General features: G+C 38.7%; 1 protein-coding gene across 3 annotated transcripts in view; it reads right to left on the reverse strand.

Moving 5' to 3' along the window:
* vps13b (vacuolar protein sorting 13 homolog B) overlaps nt 1–18,893 on the reverse strand; it is a 318,686-nt gene that overhangs the window by 250,106 nt on the left and 49,687 nt on the right. For all 3 annotated transcript variants that reach the window (XR_002874967.1, XM_023964361.1, XM_023964362.1), the window contains exons 16-17: nt 15,328–15,452; nt 2,481–2,665 (exon numbers count right to left, since the gene is read on the reverse strand). Coding sequence is in view for 2 of the 3 variants with exons in the window: in XM_023964361.1 (XP_023820129.1) it covers nt 2,481–2,665; nt 15,328–15,452 (310 nt within the window). In the remaining variant the exon portion in view is untranslated. The remainder of the gene's footprint in view (nt 1–2,480; nt 2,666–15,327; nt 15,453–18,893) is intronic.

An 18,893-nucleotide genomic window follows, 5' to 3' on the forward strand; every position in this document is an offset into this window, starting at 1 on the left:
TATTTATGGCTATTAGTAGAGACAGACAAAAAAGTTTAAACAGAGATTCACATCTGTAAGAAATGCAAGGCTTCTTTTAATGGTAGCAAAAGCCAAAAGTTTGCTAACAAGTCACATAGGTGGAAAAATACAGCCGCTGCATTACACAGTGAAATGGCATTAGTTTAGCATTTGTCTAGAAGCAAACAAACAATTAAGAGCCAAGACCAAAGTGGGAAGTTAAAGACCCAGCTAGTGAAATACTTATCTGGCAAGTCACACTGTACCATGATGGTTGGAACAAAGCCATAGCAACCACAGACACCAACACAATCCAGCATCTTGTACACTGTCTGGAAGCTAGTGCTAACAAAGTTTCTTTCATCATCAAATTCTTCTGCTAGTTTTCAAAATGTTCCTGAAATTGATTCTGTCACCTCAGATATTGTGAGGCTCTGGGACTGCTAATGTCAATGCTTTCAGTTGAAGCAAACGCAGAAACAAAAGTTTTTTGTGACATGATAGGAATTATGGTTAAGTTTTCTCCTCCCTAAACAAACTTTTGCAGTACATCACCTATCCCCCTTCATTGTTTTGGAATTGTCAGGCCAAACTCTTTCCCTTGCTTTTTCTAAGCTGCCAGCAAACGAGCCAGATGTGCAGGCGTTTCTCAGTGCTGACGTTCACGTCCATTTTCCAAAAGGAAGGCAGAAAAAGGGAAGGAATATTTGACAGTCACTCCACAGGAGACCATTTCCATAAATGTTGGCAGCTACAATGATTTAAAAAAAAGGTGGCTTGGCTCGGGGAGAAGGTTGACAGCATAACAAACAAGATCCTAATGAGATGGAAAATCCCTGAACCTCCAGGGGACTGTCCAGATGCTACTTTCATGAAGAATGCTACTGTTTTCTTCAAGTCAAATACAGATATTTTGTTATAAAAAAGGGATTAAAGACTTTTCTTAATCAATAGAGCAGAAAATGTAAAACCACAACCAAAACATATTTTAGCTGTTGGTCTTAATATAGCTTTATTTACTGCATTGCTCACATGTATTTTAAATGCGTCCGAGGCTAAATGTTGTTGTTGGTTGCACTTATAAACCTAACCGTAACCCTAAGCCCTCCTCCGGGTCTGTGCAGCCAAGAAAAGAGTTCAGCACGGGCCGCATATATTTCAAAAATTTACTTGCGACTAGTCACCATCTTTTTATTTTATTTTAAAGTTTTTCACAGTAAAAGTCAGAGTGTCTGCCATTTTCTAAGTATTTGTGTTTAGTCCTTTGAATTACTTCCGGTCCACATTCTATTAGTCAGAAAGTCTTTGGGTAAAACAGTATTACAGAGTTAAGCCTGCCAGCAGGTGAAAGATGGGCTAACCTGTCCAGGGCATGCAGGTTGCTCACACTAGGGGGAAAATGTTCATGCCCCTTTTTTTCTACAGGAAGGTTCTAGCTATCACTTGTATAACACGCAAGAGTTATTGATAAGGGTGAAAAGCAGGTGATATGGAGACATCATACAGATTTTTCATTTTTCCAACCTCCCCAAATCCTGTGCTTTGCACAAGGGATTTGTTAGTGCTGTTTAAGTGATAAGTGCGCGCTCTTTGTGTGCAACCTGGCTTTTGGAATAAATCTACACAATCAGAGTGTAGTCTGTGTTATCCTATGGGTGTGCTACATGCACTATCATACGCACACTTTATGTATGCAGCAGGATGTGTACATCCCTTGAGGTGGCTGTACAAACCTGAAGGTAACTGCAAGGCACACCTGTGGTCGCTTTAACATGAAGTCCCTCCTTTCAACAACCCAGCACAGCCCGGACAACCAAAAAAACGTGCAGCAACCACATAGGTCAGCAGATGCATGTGACCAAGGCTTTACGTTGTAATCATCTGCAAATCCTGTAATTCACACTGACTCCAACTTGAGTTAATGCTCAAGTATAATGTTTGGATTTGTGTTCACACCCCAGATTTCCACATAATGTGCTTGCTGATGTTAGAATGGACATTTGAGCTAAATCTGAAGAAATGTGTGTACAATCCAAAAATCACTTGAACTCGGTTGTACACTCAACAGGCAAACTCTGGTCAGCTTGACAGCAAAGGTTTGTTTACTTGCAAGTGAACTCTGGTTCACTTCACTTCAGTGTGAATGCCAGAAAATCAAAGAGCAGAGGCAATCCAAAAGGAGCAAAACGCCATTAGCAGTATGTATTTTAAGAAAGAAAAAAGAAAAAGCCTGCAACGGTTCATAGGGTGAATCTCTAAATTGATCACTGTTGGATTGAAATTCCTTCCCAAGTTTGAAGAGTGCTGCATTTGTGGTTTGGGTTGGCATGCTGCAGCCCCCCAAACATGAACAAAAAATGCCTAATTAATTATTAGGTTGTCCAGGCATTATAAACACAATTTTTTTGGTCACCATCAATGTTGGATTTCTAGTCAGCATGCAGTTCAGGTCACGTTACACAGTCGAGCATTTTGATTACCTGGAACTTTGAACACCTCACTGAGAAGACTTTCGCTGAGTGTAACTGGCGATCCATTAAGCATGCTGTGAGTCCAGCTCTGGTAGATGGCTTGGAGCAGAAGTGTCTGCGCCCTTGTGGCCTGAATTGTGAAGTGAGGAAGCTCTAAAATGCACTCTGTGGTGGGAACTGATGACCTTTTGCTCCTGCAACAAAAAGAATTGGAAGGGGACAAACAGCATTAGCCAAAAATAATATATTGAATGACAGACGAGTAAAAAGTACGATTTATTGGCAGAAAATGTGAGAACACGTGTTTAAATGGTAAATGAAATAAAGACACACTCCATAACTATCACAAATTCATCAAAAAACTATCCCAATATGAAACCACTTACTGATTGAACAAACAGTCAAATAATTAGAAAATAAGTAGATGTGCATTCCAGCATCTAACTGAAGCGGTGGCAAATGTCAGCCAAGCTCGTCTTAGTTACTTGGCAGGCAGGTCGTGTTTGCTGACCCTTCTCTTCTTCCGTCAAAACTGTGATGATGATTTATGTGAAAAGATGTACTGCCCAGAAATCCGACCCTGAAAGGAATCGTTGTGTGTGTACGATTTTATCCATTTACAAGAACATAGTGGGAGCAAGCTCGTGTGATTCCGAGTGTGATGAGCTGATGAGCAGAGTGTTCAGGGGGATGAGGTAACACAAAAGTCTGATGCTCTCCTCCAGAACCACGTCCATCAGAGCGTCAACAGACCGCGTTCTCATTAATCATCTGAGACATCCATTCATTTTCTTTCATGTGTTTTCCAATTCTACCATTCTAGTTCCCCTGTAACCAACTGTCTCTTGTTCATCTAAACAAACACAACTGTTGTTCATCTGCTGTGCCACACACAACTAATCTCATATCTATAATCTGACAAGTCAGTGCTTTATGTTAAAGATAACTTTTTAAAGCATCTACTTATCCTTCACTGTTAAGCACATCAAAGAAAAACTATTTTACGACAAATGCACATTCACCATACAAGGCAAGGCATTTTTCTATGGTGTAGAAGATGAGACTGTATCCAGCATAGTCCTAACTGACCACTTGACCCGTATCTTTTATATATTCTCCCTGTTGGTCACTGCAAAAACACCTGCCTGCCTGCACTAATCGTGGCAAAAAGAAAAACCTAATTTTGTTCACTTTTGCAGCCTCCTTATTTTTCTGAGAGGTTCTTCTGATTAATTCTCGGAATTGGCAAAAGTCCCCGTCAAGACACACATTTAGCTTATGAGTTGTGTGCACACGTGTGTACATCTGCTTGTTTGACAACATATTGCATTAGACATCAAGCGGTGCTGCCTTAAAAGTAAAACTTTGAGTGAAATAGAACTGTGACTTATTCCAGGGATGGCTGCAGCCTGTCAGGAACACGCATCACAGTTCATTTAATCACACTCCATTATGGCCTGGTCCCAGTTCAGACTGTGGAATATGTCACAGGGTCCCACTTTGAGCCAGTAGCTCTGCAATCGTTTAACTCCTCTGCTGCCCTCCCTTTCTTTCTCCTCGATTCTCTTTATCTTTCCCTTTCTTCTACTCCTGGGTGGTTCGGGTGGGTGACATGAGCCTGAAGCTGCACACAGGCCAGCCCACACGCCTCATAAGTCTGAAGCTCTACCGCACCGTAGAAAGAAATAGCTCAACACCAAGAGAAGAGGAGGAACAGGTAGACGTAGAAAAAGAAAGTCAAGACCTGACAAAACCAATGGTTAACTTTGACAGTTCTCATGAGCAAACTATTGTTTTCTACTTCTGATTCCACAGCATGTCATTTGTAACTATGGTGAGGTGTGCAAGGCAGTTTTTCTCAAATTAAAAATGATTTCCGTTGCATTTCGTACATTGATCACACCTTTTTGTGCACACAACACAAAGTAAAAATAGCAAAAAGTTGCAGTTGAACAAAAGAACACATCAGGGACGTGGAAACAATGTCCCCACATGCAGAACAAATGTGCCTGCAAACCCACTTCAATGAAAGCACTGGCAAGGGATGAAAGTTTGTTGGCTTATTTGAGTGTTTATAGCATTTAAGGGGAGCTGTCATGTGCATGTGGTCCCCTAAAAGTTTAATTATGCACCTGTTTTTATTATATTATGCCCATTTCTAAGTGAACAGCATCTTGGAATTAAATGAGAAGCAGAAACTCTCATTAGGGTCTTTTGGGAATGTTGGATGTGAGGACGACCAGGCTCTCATCGGATTTCAATAAGTAGCTGGCACGGTCAGCATTTTCTGCTGCAACATGGTAAACAGCTTTTTGGCAGAAATTTCGCACTATTACCGCAGGCTGTGAGAAAAACAAAACCCTGAACAGACCAAAGAACATTAACTTCAGCAGCAGCTTCAAAGAACAACACTCAAACATAGGTTTTAGAAAGTACAAAATTGACATTTAAGGCAATTAACATTTTACCTGAGAGTCGGTTCCTCTAAAACAGACCCAGTCTGTAGCTGGGATACAAATCTCTTGAAAACACACTTATCTCATTTTGTGGAGAAGCACCATAGTTGTCTTATAATTTCAGAAATCAGGTCCTTTTAGACTAAAGCTCAGTGCTTCAAGTGGGCCGTCTCTGATCTCAGGGTGGCCATTTATTTCTAAAGTGTTTTTATCGAAACACAGAGGCCACCAGGAATCTCTTTAAAGGAAAATAGAATTAGTCAGAACTAGTGAAAACCTGGATGTATTAATTTGAGCCAATTCAGAACTCCAGCCCAGGAGCTGCTACAGGACATTTTGTAGACTGGATTGCTTAGCTGGAAGAAATTGTTTAAGCGGCTGTCAGTTATTTTTTTGATTTTTTTTTAAACCTGTCCAAATGGTTTTTGAGAAAAGCAACACTAAAGAAACTCTAGGAACAAATATGTGTTGCCATGGCAACACATATGCTGTCACACAAACACAAACATCTGCATAAACACATAAACAAACCAATGGCAGCTTTTGTGAGCCAAAGCCGGATCAGCAGCAAAAATAAGGCCACAGCTGAGGAGCAGCCTGCCGTTTGATTGTGCTGCCAATCTATCAATAAGGGAAGGGAAAAACAAAATGACAGCATGTGTCTGTATGCTGGTGCCTGTCTTTTCAAACTTTAACATTCTTTAAGTTTTAAAGGATCGTTTCATAAAAACAAACCTAAGAAGAGTCAAAAAGCTATCAGAATGTATTATTCCCTTTTAATTACTTCTCAGTAACTTTTGCAAAAAGGAGCAGGTCTGAAAGTGTACATTGTTTATAAAAAGGAAAAATATAATTGATGCATTTACTGTGTATTTGTACTTTTTGTTTATGCTGTGGCAACTCTCTTCTTGAAAGATGGTTCTGGAGACTTTGCTGTGTGCGGGTCAGAGTTTCTGTGTTCTCAAAACACAAAGAAAAAGGGGTTTAGTGACTATTAATAATAAGAGTCACATGAGATCTCACAATCACTACCAGTACAACAATCTACATAAACTTTAAATTGAGAGAATAAATGAAAAAGAACATGAACAAAATATAGTCTTTGACATCTGACATACTCCTGAGTGTGCAACTTTCTCCTTTCCTCGATGAATGTGACCTTTTACACGACCCTTGACAACGCTAATACAATCCATCCAGAGATGACACATTTATCTATGGATAAAGCAGAAACTGTGATAACTTATCTCAAGTTTTTCCAAATCATTTATTGTCCCACTTTACCTCATTTAGCCAATGCAAACATTCCCTAACCCAGAGAATTGACAAACAGGCTTTGCTATTATTTTCCAATGTTCATAACTTCTCTGTAGAAGCAGCTAAAATGGGAGAGGAGAACTGATAAACTAAAGTTACATGCTGTCTTTTTACTGCAAACTGATCTACAGGGCAGGCAATTCACAATGCACAGCTCGTCCTAAAACAACAGTGATCCTCAGAAGTCCCCTCTTTTATCTCACAAGAAATGACACACTGTAATTATGGAAGAAGCATGTAGGGAACAAATAGTCCAGGTGTGGGAGAGGAAGGCTTGTATTCTTCCCACCTTCACACCCAAAGGTCACCTAGGGTCCATGTTTCAAACTTGTACTGTAAAAAAAATAGCTCATGTGAGCTGATGCAGATTTTGCATTGTCTAAAGATTGTCTTTACAGAAATATTGAATGTACCCATATTTACAATAATGAGCAGGACTCTGCACCCAGAACTGACCCTCTGTTAGTCAACAGATGATGATTGTTAACAGTGAAATGAAATCAAAAATCCTTGTGGAAACTTGGAATAAAATGAAAAGGGAACTTTACTTTGATCAATTATTTCTCTTTAGTGACAAATTTGCTCGACTGTAAATCACATTGTTAAAAAGTATTTTTATTTCATTTTTAAATGGTGCCACAATACTCGTGTATATATATCTGAGGCGAGCAGCAGAACTGAATATGTGGGTTTCCCCCATAAAAAATTGCAAAATCATCCTGACCAATATCAAACAGTTTATTTTGCTTTTGCTATTTATCTTATGGGGGCTAATGAGCAGCAATGAAGTGTGACCTGGCTACAGTTCAGAGGTGGCACCATTTTTTTGAGTAAGGTCTCAAAACTCAAAAAAGTCCCACTTGGAGACTGTAGGGGACAGAGACAGGCCTCAAAGGGTGCACTCCAAAAAGACAACAACCTCAAGAAAACGGTTTCCTCACCCTGTCTGCACTTAGGCATTTAATGATGTCTTACACAGATTCTTCAGGACGATAAAACTGAAAACTCTGGCCTTTTGCATAAATTGACCCTGGTCTCATTGTGCTGTTAGGAAGGCAGCCATAACTGCCCGTCACCCTCAGGAATGTTTGTGCTGCTGTCAGTAGCTCATGCACTGGAACATGAACAAGTGGAGGAATGTTATGTTAAGCTAGAAGTCCGGATTCTGCCTACAGTTTTTAGATCCTGGAGTCAAAGTGTGGGGAAGATGAAGTGAATGCTATGCTGATTTTTAGTGGAGGCATTGTGGTGGTGTTGGCCAGCATCTTCATCTCTGGAAAAATGAGATTCTGAAAAACCAATGGAAATCCCATTTCTACTTAGCCTGGGAACAATTCTATTCTCTAAGGTGGCATTGCTGGCTTCTGTAGAATGAGAACACCTCTAGAATGTGGGAGTGGAAAGGAGGGAATGAACATTGACTGTATGTGAGAACTAGACTGAGTGACCGAGCGAACTATGTCTCTGAGCAGAGCAGCCGGATTTATTCATGTGTGTTTGAAGGGAAGGGAGGATGCTTTGTTATGTGTGCGTTTTGTTGTTTTGTTATGTGCGGGAGACTTCGGACTGCGATCCGTCCCGCCGCTCTGGGTTAGCAGCTCACACAGTGGCTTTGGGGCGGTGTGTGAGCTTTTTTTAAAGCAGAAATGATGCTCAGTCCTTAGAAAGCTGTTCAAACAATCACATGGATTAGTGTTTCCAGTCGTGTCCCGACAAAATAAAGGCTGATGTTATTCCCACATATTTACGTGCAGCCAAGATGCAGATTGCGGCATTTCCCGCATGGATTTTATGTTCATCAAACAAGGCTAATATTGTTAGCGCGTGTTAGCCTTCTCCTAACCCTTCTTCCAGCTCCGTTCTTCCACAAAAAAAACGCACTGACCACATGGATTAAAAAAAAAATGAAGAGCGAACAGGCGCTTCAAAATATTCATAACAGTAATAAAAGCAAGTTTAGAAGATCATCTCGTATATTACCAAGCTGCTGCATGAATGTATATGGCAGCAGTTTGTTTACTTTGGGATTAATTTCCTTTTCTGGTATTTTTAACACTACTGCGCATGCCCAAATGATTTATTCCGACCGAAAGTGTGACCGGTTGAATTTTAATCTGACCATTGATCCGATCAAGATATTTTGCGCATGTAACCGCGGCTACTGATTGGCAAGAGTGGTTGCCATCGAAATGTTGACTCAGACCGACTTGAACCTATCACTGCTTACTAACGTCATCTGGCTCCAACATGGCACCATCTGTATCATTTGATTAGAACCAGAAGTCTTTTTTTATGGGTGATGCCACACTCATACGTTACAGTTCTCATTTACAGTCAATGGCAATGAATCATGCACTGATGTGCATGAGTGTGCCAGTTGTGCCCAAGTGACCAAAATAAACATGTTGGGTGATTGTGGAAGATACTAGAATGGGATGCTATACTGCAGCAGTGTGGAACCAGGTCGGTGACCAGCATTAGGAGATGGTGCAGGGCTGCTATGGCTGGGGTTGGTTCTTCTAAACAAAGACTTCTATCATCCAATCCACCAAACTCAAAACAGAAGCAAATAGCAGAATAACTTCCCCGTTTTTGGCAGAGAAAATTTGGCCATTTTTTTATAAGCACAACCATTGACTGTATAAGCTAACTGGACTGTCACCTATAATGGCTTTTTTATGGCTTCAGCAAAATGAAATTAATTCAGACGCCATTTTTCTACAACATGGACATCGCCATTCGGACCCAAACGATGTCAGTAAGCTGTGATTGGTCTGAGTCAGCCTGAATTCATGTTTCTATAGCAACTATTGTCAGGAGTGAGCTTGTTGGAAGTCAATACCCCTTCCACTGTAAGCAGGTTCAGGAGAATCTGTCAAACATTTTGACTGTTCAAGGTGGGGGCCAGCGGGCGCCACATGCTTTAATTGAGGCATTTTATTGGTTAGTTTATAACTTGAATAACTTGCTCTAAAATTAAGATTAGCAAGAACGTGTTAAACAAAGTTAGAGGGAAAAAAGGTTATTCTGACCAATAGAATGACTGAGTAATAGCTGTTTATTTCTCTAGAGAAATCTGTGGAATTTTGGCTTCTTGGAACCAGCGGGTACTTCCTGTTTGAAACTCCAGACGGGAGGGGTCACTCAGACCAGTTCTCTAATGGGCACAACTCACATATTTAGCTCTTCACACAGGTTCATGGTTTCTACAAATGTGGCAACATTCATATGGTAGTAGAAACACTCAGTCCTGCACGGTGGCGCAGTGGTAAGCGCTCTTGCCTCACAGCAAGACGGCCCCGGGGGCCTTTCTGTGTGCAGTTTGCATGTTCTCCCCGTGCATGTGTGGGTTTTCCAGCCACTCCAGCTTCTTCCCACTGTCCAGAACATGCCTCATAGGTTAACTGGTTACTCTAAGTTGTCCCTAGATGTGAATATGAGTGTGAATGGGTGTGTGACTTGTGGCCCTGCGAGACTGCCTTCACCCACAAGTGGCCGGGATAGGCTCTGGCTCTGGCACCCCGTGACCCCAAAAGTGACAGAAGATTAATGAATGAAACACTCAAAAGTATATGTTTAATACCAAATGGTATTGTTACAAAAAAACACAGATTTTGTTCCCTTTTTGCGCGTTTACCTTACTAACTAACCTACAAAAAAGTATTTGTGGCAAAAAATAAATTTGAAGGTAGTTTCTAAGTTTTTATAAAACATAGAAATAAAGAGCTTTTTGCCAAGAATTAGTTACTTTGTTTAAATTTCAATAGACACTCCTAAAGATAAAGACAATAATAAATGACTTGTTTTTATGGGGAAATGTTGGACTAGCGTTACGCGCAACATGTAATGCTACAGACTTTGGGGTCTCGGGATCTAAAGTTAAAATATGAATTGTCTTTTTGATTTATTCTGTTTATTTATCTATTTATATATCATATGCATAAAAACATTTTTTTTGTTATATTTAAAAAAAATCTGAAGTACCCAATGGGATGCAATCAATTACCCCAAGGTTTACATACCTCTATTCTACACCAAGTCTCTGTTGAGCAGAAAAATACGCCACAGATTACATTTGCAGCCACACTTCAGGAAACCTTTTCGGCTGTTGGAGTCAAAGGTTCTCCATGTGTGCATTTTGTGAGCATTGGTACAGAAAAAAACTCCACTTCCTCTTCCACACTCTTACCCTCACAAAGAGGAAGATCCCTTTTCTCACATCTGGATTACAGTGCTATAGGTTCAAATTCACATACTTGAGTGCAAACTACCTCACACAGATACATAAGACAACGCACACACATAGATTCCCTCTCTGGAGGCTGCTTCGTTAAACAGGGATTACTAAAAGAAATGTTTTAATCAAGTGCTGCAGACAGCTGCAGACTGCCAGGCCGGAAAATTGCAATGATGCGGTTCATCAGGCGTTAAAGCAAAAGAATAGGGAGGTGTGAGTGCGTGTGCGTGTGTGTTTGTGTGTGTGTAGCTTGCCGTCTCTGTAAAACAGCAGCTCTTTTTTGGTTTACAAGGGTAATTTAAATCTTTCAACAGAACTCAAATATAATATTGCACTAAGTCTGCAAAGATGGTCATTTACAATTGTGCACATCGGTTTACAGTGAAAGCTGTAAGGAGTCAACCGAAGCACCAGCTGTTCATTCATTTTTTTTCTTCCGTTTTTTTGTTAGGGAATTGAACCTTCACCAATTTTCTCAGAAGACAGACACATTCATTTTTCTCTAACCAAGTATGTTTGTAGAAAACCAAAACACCACTTTTTTCAGCTATATACTAATGTTTCTGCATTTAAGTTGCAGATGTACGTTTCTGAGAGACAAAAAAATATATATTTGAGAAAAAACAGAGGACAGAACTTAAATGCACACCACAGGATATGATAATCCACTCAGAGTTGATAATCCATCTATCCTTCCCCAATTCCCACTGTTTTCCCCTCCCTCAAGCCTCAGCTCCTCAGATGACTAATTCAGGCATTAATAGTCTTCCCGTCAAGTGAAAACATCTCCAGCTGCTCCTAAATCTACGTCTTGGCTCTCATCTTTACATCCAAAAACATTTTACGGTCAAGTTAAAATTAAATAGATGTTCTTGGATTGTATGACTACGGCCTCTTGAAAGCATTACAGCATATATAAAATACATATCTGGGCTGGATTTGAAATCCGTGTTTATTTAAGCTAAAGTTTGTGTACTGTAAAACTTTACACGGTAGCACGATTACGAATTCTCCAACGCTAAATGTAAAAAAACAGACACATAGATCCTTTTGACCATGAATGTCAGTCACTAAGAGTACGATTGTTTAATTTGCTCAAACCATTTCCCTAAAACAACCTTCCTTAATATGTCCATTTATCTCTGTCAGCCATAAAATCAAATAAAACTGTCAGACAGCAGAGAATGGGAGGAAAAACAAACCTCACCACAGACTTGGCCACTGTATTTTATAGACTCTACAGCACAAAACGTGACATTTTACCTTGCAGCTTGCAATCCTTTACTTCAATAGCCCAGCTACGCAACAAAATTACATCATTTGCCATCATATTCTGGGTTTTTATACACACCTGCTAATGTATGACACCCTGTTTCTGGCCACATTCACTCAACTTAAATGAGATTTTTTTGTCTAAAAAACATCCCCTTGCTACTTTTTGCAGCAGGGAAAGGCTGAGTGACCATGTACTGAATTGGAAACCTTTATAAAATATTAATTTCTAACTACAATTCAAAGCTATGTATCTGGTTTAGTTATTTAATTATCCGGGTTGGTCCATAACGGCCTACCATGATGTCATCAAGCAGGGAGCTTAACAGCATCATAACATCATAAGTGAGGTTGATCTATTATCGCTTCAAAGGTTTGGTTCAGGGCTGAAATTACTAAAATAACAGGTTGACACATATTTTTACATTATTTCAAACTTAAATCAATGTTGAACATTTCTTCCTCAACAGCCACCATTTCTTTGTAACAAACATGTTGAGTGGTAAATAAATGTGGCTCACACACTGTCCCCATGAATGCTATTCAGTGAATTCATAAAGTTTTTTGATGGATTTTCTTCTTGGCTGCACTTTAAGACATATACCAGAAGCTGCTTTCTATAACTAACTATGAACAGGAGTAATGAGGCATTACAATCACACCAGAAGCCTCATGCCTCAGATTCCTCAAGCAGACTCCATAAATCACAATATGAGCTAATACTAAGTCTAGACTAGGGGTCCAGACACAGTCAAGGACTTCTAAATTTCACATAAAATGAAATCTAACAGGTAGTACTAAAACTGGACGAACCTGCGACAACGCAACAACTTAGACCAATAATGAGTTATCAAGGGAAAACCAACATACTTTTCCTTTCTTCCTTTCAAACTGAAAGTCCGTTTTCCAAGGCTGTATAACATACACCTGTAATTCCACATGCTTGAAGAAATTATCCCCCAAGAAATAGCTGTGCAACTAATAGGGGCTGCTAAAAATGCCACATAAAAGCTGGCACAGGCCTGAGTTATGACCTGCAATGCGACAAACCACACCAAGCTGCTCCTGGTGTCTTGGTTAGTTGGTGGGCTATGGCCTGCTTCCATATGTTACTGCTGTCAGGTGGCCCAGCACCAGGAATATTATATGGTTTCGGCACAGGTGTGTGTGCACATGTGTCTATGTAAGTGAGTGTGGAGTTTAGGTTTTTGGGGGGAATCAATGCAGGTGGCACTTTTAATGTCCTTTCACTGCAACTGCTTTATTTGTATTTTTCTACTATAGTGGAAGAGAGGGGAGTGAAGCCAACGTTGGTTTTTATGTAGAATAACAGTTTCAGCACTGAGAGCAGGTGAGGCACCTGAGAAGTCATGTGGTCAGAGTTTGCAGTAAACGCTGAGAATTTGAACACAGCGAAACTGCATTTCAGAAAATATTAGCTCCATGGTAACCAAACAACAGTAACTTCTCAAAGCAAGCATTAGAATTACAAAGCATTTGACTGTTCATTAGATATTGACTGCAGGGACACAGCAGTCAGTAAGATGTTTCAGGCAGCTTCCAGTTTTGACAGAAGAGGGTCAAATATGAGTCACGTCAATTTTGAGCTGACAGAGGTCTTAACACAGCACCACAATCTGGCTCTGCTATTATCTACAGCAAAGAGATTGACAGAAAGAAAAACGGGCAACCGCTTTAAAGTTCAAGTGTCGGAAACATCAAGAGAGACTTCAGAACTGGCGAGGAAAATCAGATGAAGTGGAAAGGAACGAAAAAATATCGAAAGATTTGGCAACACGCTGGTGAATAAGTCGAATACTTCTATGTAAAAAAAATAACTGAATATCAATCATAAATCATCAAATTATGACAACCCTTGATCACTTTGACATTTTCCCAAAAAATAAATTGAAACCAGCCTCCATGGTGTAAACCATGACAAGACAAGAGGTGTTTTTCTAAGCTTGCTGCACAACCAAGAACAATTTCAAATGTCAAAGATTTTACCAGCCCACCAAGTAAAAAGACATATTTCTTCAGTAAAACTGAAGCTAAAGATGTGAACTCTCTTGAAAAAAGGCCAAACTATGGTAAATGTTTTATTGAAGTGGCCTGTGAAGGCAGCGTCCATCATCTTTAATCGACTAAAAGAAGTGACCGTTTTTACTCTAGGAACTAAAAGGAAAATAAATAGAGGGAATTGAGCAAATATTCTGACAAATAGTAGTCTCTCACCGCAAGATCTTTCCACATTTTCACACCAAGTGTGATTAACTAGGGCCTTGAAAGGTTGCAATGTTTCAAAGGATCGCTCCAATACAAAGAAAAGAATGGGGCATGGGAGCAGACATGATAAACATCTAGTGATTGTTAAGAACATTTTACATGTTAATTGACCGTGTGAGGAAAGGTGGACACCAAGGACAGTAAGTGGTCTGAAAGTGCATGGGGGGAAATTAAATAAACTTTTTTTTTTTTTTTTTTTTTTTTTTTTATTAGCAGCAAGCAAAAGACAGTGGATTCTTTCCTGGGTCTGAAGGAAAACCTTTGTGGAGGTCAAGAAAAGTCAAAACCATCTAAACTAATGGGAAGAAAGAGCTTCCCAAAGTGGAGCTCCAGAACAGCTTTCCTCCTTTAACAGGCACTTCGACAGCGAGGTGTGAGAGAGCAGGCACAGGGCAGGTTTGTGAGCGTGAACATCACGGCTAATCCATACAATTACTGAAGTAAGTGAACTGCTGGAATGTGTGTAAATAAAAAAAAAAGAAAATTCATAAACAACACCTAAACACCACAACAACCAACAATTATTTAATCACATCCAACAGAACTGTGTTTTAGGTCTTTTTTCTGTGTTCCAAGTGGGGAATTTCAGCCCAATTACTGTTTATGAAGTACTGACAGCTGAAAAATGTGCCATTTCATATTTTTAAACAAGAAAATACATTTCATATCAGGATAGTCTGGACTGTTCCTTTGGACCAAAAAAGGGTTCCCTTTCATTTGGGCAGAGCTGCTTTCACACTGCACTCTTAAGTAAGCTAAAGCTCTTCTAAAGGCCAAGCAGTTACAACAGCTGCTCATTTGGGGGAAGTATTTTCCAAAGCAACGGCTGACCAGGAAGAAAAAATCCTCAAAGGAGAAGGCCCCGTTTCTAGTCCTCAGCATAGTAGAAGCACATTTATGTCCTTACTAAACTACATATTACCAGCAAGACATTTTTTGCCGCTGCAACTCTTCAGATTTCAGCTACAGGCAATTTTTTCAGTCCATATAATTTATTGGCTACAGAGCCTGTTGCATTCACACTGTAGTAAACCACACTAGGGTTCACTTGTAAGCAAATCGAGCTTTCAGGTGAGCCAGTAGGCTCATTTGACCCACACCAGAGATCAGATAAGTCTTCCCACCTGCCCAAACAAAGCAGATTATTCAAGTGAACAAATTGGTCCAGGCCAAACAAACCTTCCATGAAAGTATCCCAAATCCCTTTCATAGTCCAAAAATACAACATATGCTGCTTTCCTACTTTCCGAGCATTCTCATATTTTAGACACTAGACAATTCAACTCACCACAAGGCAGGCAACTGAATCAGTTTTCCATAGAGTGCAGTACTGAAGGAGGGGATGATTGGGATTAGAGGCCGAAAGTCCCCTGTAACGTCTCTGAGTGTCAAGCCAGCCTGGAATCCAAACACCTTCAAAAATAGACAAAGAATATATCAGAAGCAAGACCACCATGGTGGCAGGCAGAAAATTAGATATAGTAATAAAAGAGCATCAATTTTAACTCTTCCTGCTGTTTCTATAAAATATTTTAAATATGGAAGAATTTATTTAACTAAATTATTAGTCATTTCAACAGAAAATGAATTAAGAGACTGTCACAAAACAACGCAATCATAAAGGGTTTTGCCATTTATACAGTTAAATGATTAATAAAAGATGTAACTGATTTTTTTCTATGAAATTAAATATTCTGCTGTGAGAAGCTGCAGCAAGAGGACTCTGATAAACAGCTCAACTCTCTTAGTCTGAGCATACATTCAAAATGAGCACATAGCACATAGTTACATTTTATGAGTGCAAAATATATAAGGATAGATTACAAAACACATTTCAAAATGCAATCACTATTATTCTGATAAGATACTGCTTATCTAAATCTGCTAAAAATTATTTTAAGAAAATGTAAATTGTATTAGTTAGCTAAACGTAATGTTTCCCCTTTTCAGTCCTGTTTGTGTTGAATCAATGATGGAATCTTTTGGTTGATAAGCACTTTGTGTTATGCTTTTATATGAAAAGTGCTTTATAAATAAAGTTTGATTTGATAAATTATCAAACGCATTAAAGAAAATTAGAGAATTAAGTAAAGATTTTAAAAGTCTGAGATTACTTTTCTAACATGTTTACCTTTATTTTCAGAAGCAGCTCAAGGTACAGAGAAAGCAAAACATACAAGACTGTTAAACCAGTTATCAACGACAAAAGCAAAGTCAAATGTCAGATGCTAAAGAAACAAGGTTGAGATAAAGCTCCATGAAAAAAATGACATTGCGTGTCATAAGTTAATATAAAACCATTTTTGCTGCATCATTTGAACTTGAATTGCTGGTTTTTCAGGTCTTCGATTTTTTAGAAGCTTTTTTTTTTTAATCAAACTAATGTTTGAAGAATCTCTGTAAAGCACTTTAAATTGTTTTTGTGTAGAAAATTCTACATAGTCAAAGTTGTATTATCCTGTTAAAATGCAGTTAGGTCTGCATGGTACTCTATTACAAAAGACGGAAATCTTAAATTAAAAAATAAATTTGGATTGGGAAATCAAGATTTGCTTAGATATCTACAAATTCAGGACTTTTATACAAGGGAAATTAAACCTAACCTAGAACCTAAAAAAGATACAGTATAACTAAAGTAATATTAGACGCTTATAAAAAACAGTAAAACAAGGGTTATTTCATCTTTTTACCGTTCTTTTACTGAAAACAGGAAAAGTTCATCATTTTACATTAAAAGTAAATGGGAATCTGAGTTTAATCAAAAGATTACAGAAGAAGACTGGTTTAAAATGTGTCTCACACAGTGCTCTTCTACCAGCTCTCAAATATGGAAGGAATTTGCATGGAAGAATCTTACACGGTATTTTATAACGCCCCAAATCAAAAGCAAACAACTAAAAAATCTACAGGCTTGCTGGAGACAATGTGGGAGTCAAGAAGGGAATCATGCTCATATTTTCTGGTCATGTCCTAAATTACTATCTTTTTGGAATGATGTAACAACTGTCATGAGAAATGTTATTGGATATCACCTGCCAAACGAGTTTACAACTCTGTATCTGGGTACTATTGAAGACTCTGTACTGAATGAAGATGTTTACCTAGTAAGGATTTCACTCTTGGCAAGCAAGAAAATGATAAAAAAAATGGCACAAGGTGGAGACCCTGGAAAAGATGACTGGTTGAAGATCATATGGACCATTTACTCACTGAAAAAATTGACATTTCTATTCAAATTGAAGTTAGACATTTTCAAAAAAAAATGGCAAAAATGGTACAAATATATGGAAAACCAATAAAAAGTTCAGAGGATTTCGTGTATGAAAAAAAAAAATGTAATAATAAGAAGAAGAAAAACAGCCCAATTGCAGTGTGTTGTGTCTGTTCTGTTGTTTGTTGTGGTTGCTGACCCGTGTATGTAAATGTTGACAACTGAAAACGTTCAATAAAAACAAAGTTTAAAAAAAAAATGCAGTTATGTCCATGCTTTTTTGTCTTTTCTTTTTAAAGAATTTAAAATTCCTTTGAACAAATCTCAATAACAATCTTGGGACAAGAGATAGCAAGATTCTATGAGACAAACACCAAAGCTCTGATGGCCAATGTCAACAAAGCACAGATTAAGATTAGACGGGGTTTAGAACCTTTCACCATCACTTCCTGAACTGGTGGCATTGCAGCCAAAGTGACCTCCAAGGTCCCGAGGCCGAAACAGAGGCAGAATTTGAACCTTGATAGAAACAGATGCTGATTGGTTAAAACAATCCTGAGCAGCTGACCAGTTGACTGTTAACCCTGAAGTGAACCTGTGATAAGGACTACCAGCTTGACATCTAGTAAACATCCTTTAGAAGCCCAAAGAGTTTACCAGGAAAGACTGATTCTCAGGTGTTCTTAAGAAATAAAATGTAACCACGTTTTAGCTGTGTAATCACTTATCTTCAAAAAAGAGATCATGGACTTTGAGTAAAATCTTAATAGGTCAAGTTATACTTCAGACACTAATCACTTAAATTTTAAAATGTTACTTCACAACTATGAATATGCAATAATAAAATTAGTTATTTCAAATTAAAATAACTTTTTGGTTCCTATTTAATTTAGCATTATTTATTTAGCATTTAGTTGGTATAAATGTTCATTAAAGACAGACAAGATTTTAAGTGATCCTAATTAACCCTTGTGCTATCCTATGGGTCCAGATGACCCCTCCCTTACATTGACGTGTTCTCCCTACCATGACAAAGGTGGATAAAGGTGGAAAGATTTCATGTAATCCATGGACACCAGTGAAGATCACAAATCATTGAAGAAAAAAGGTTCAGAGCACTGTCTAGTGGGTCTAGATGACCCAACTCCCAATGTTAAAGTGCCTAGGATAGCACAAGGGTTAAAAAAATAAAAATAAATAAAGTCCATTTCTTACAAACATGTTATCCAGAGTAACATAATCTGGTGTCTGTAGGAAGACAATAATGTCAGCTTCCTACTCCCCCTTCACTTGGTAGATAATAACTCTGATATAGTTCAGAGATGGGCTGGTGGTCTTCAGCGAGTTTAGAGCTTCTTGGTATTTTATGACCAGTTGATGAGGGGTCATTAAGGTCTTTAAAAGGGGTCATTGGGGTTATTTTAGGGCATTGTTAAACAGTGTAGTAATCCATCAGCCAAAGCAAACCAGGGCAAATAAAACTTAGAAGATGTAGATTTATCTGTCAATTTGGAAAAAGACTCAAATAGCTTTCATGAAAAAATGTGTACTAGATTTAAATGCACTTTATTTGGTTTGGTTTGGTTTTGTAGTTTAGATTAAACAAATAAAAATAGGAAAGAAAACAATCACAAAAGACGTGA

Source organism: Oryzias latipes, chromosome 16, assembly GCF_002234675.1.
Source record: "Oryzias latipes chromosome 16, ASM223467v1".
NCBI classification, from domain to species: domain Eukaryota; kingdom Metazoa; phylum Chordata; class Actinopteri; order Beloniformes; family Adrianichthyidae; genus Oryzias; species Oryzias latipes.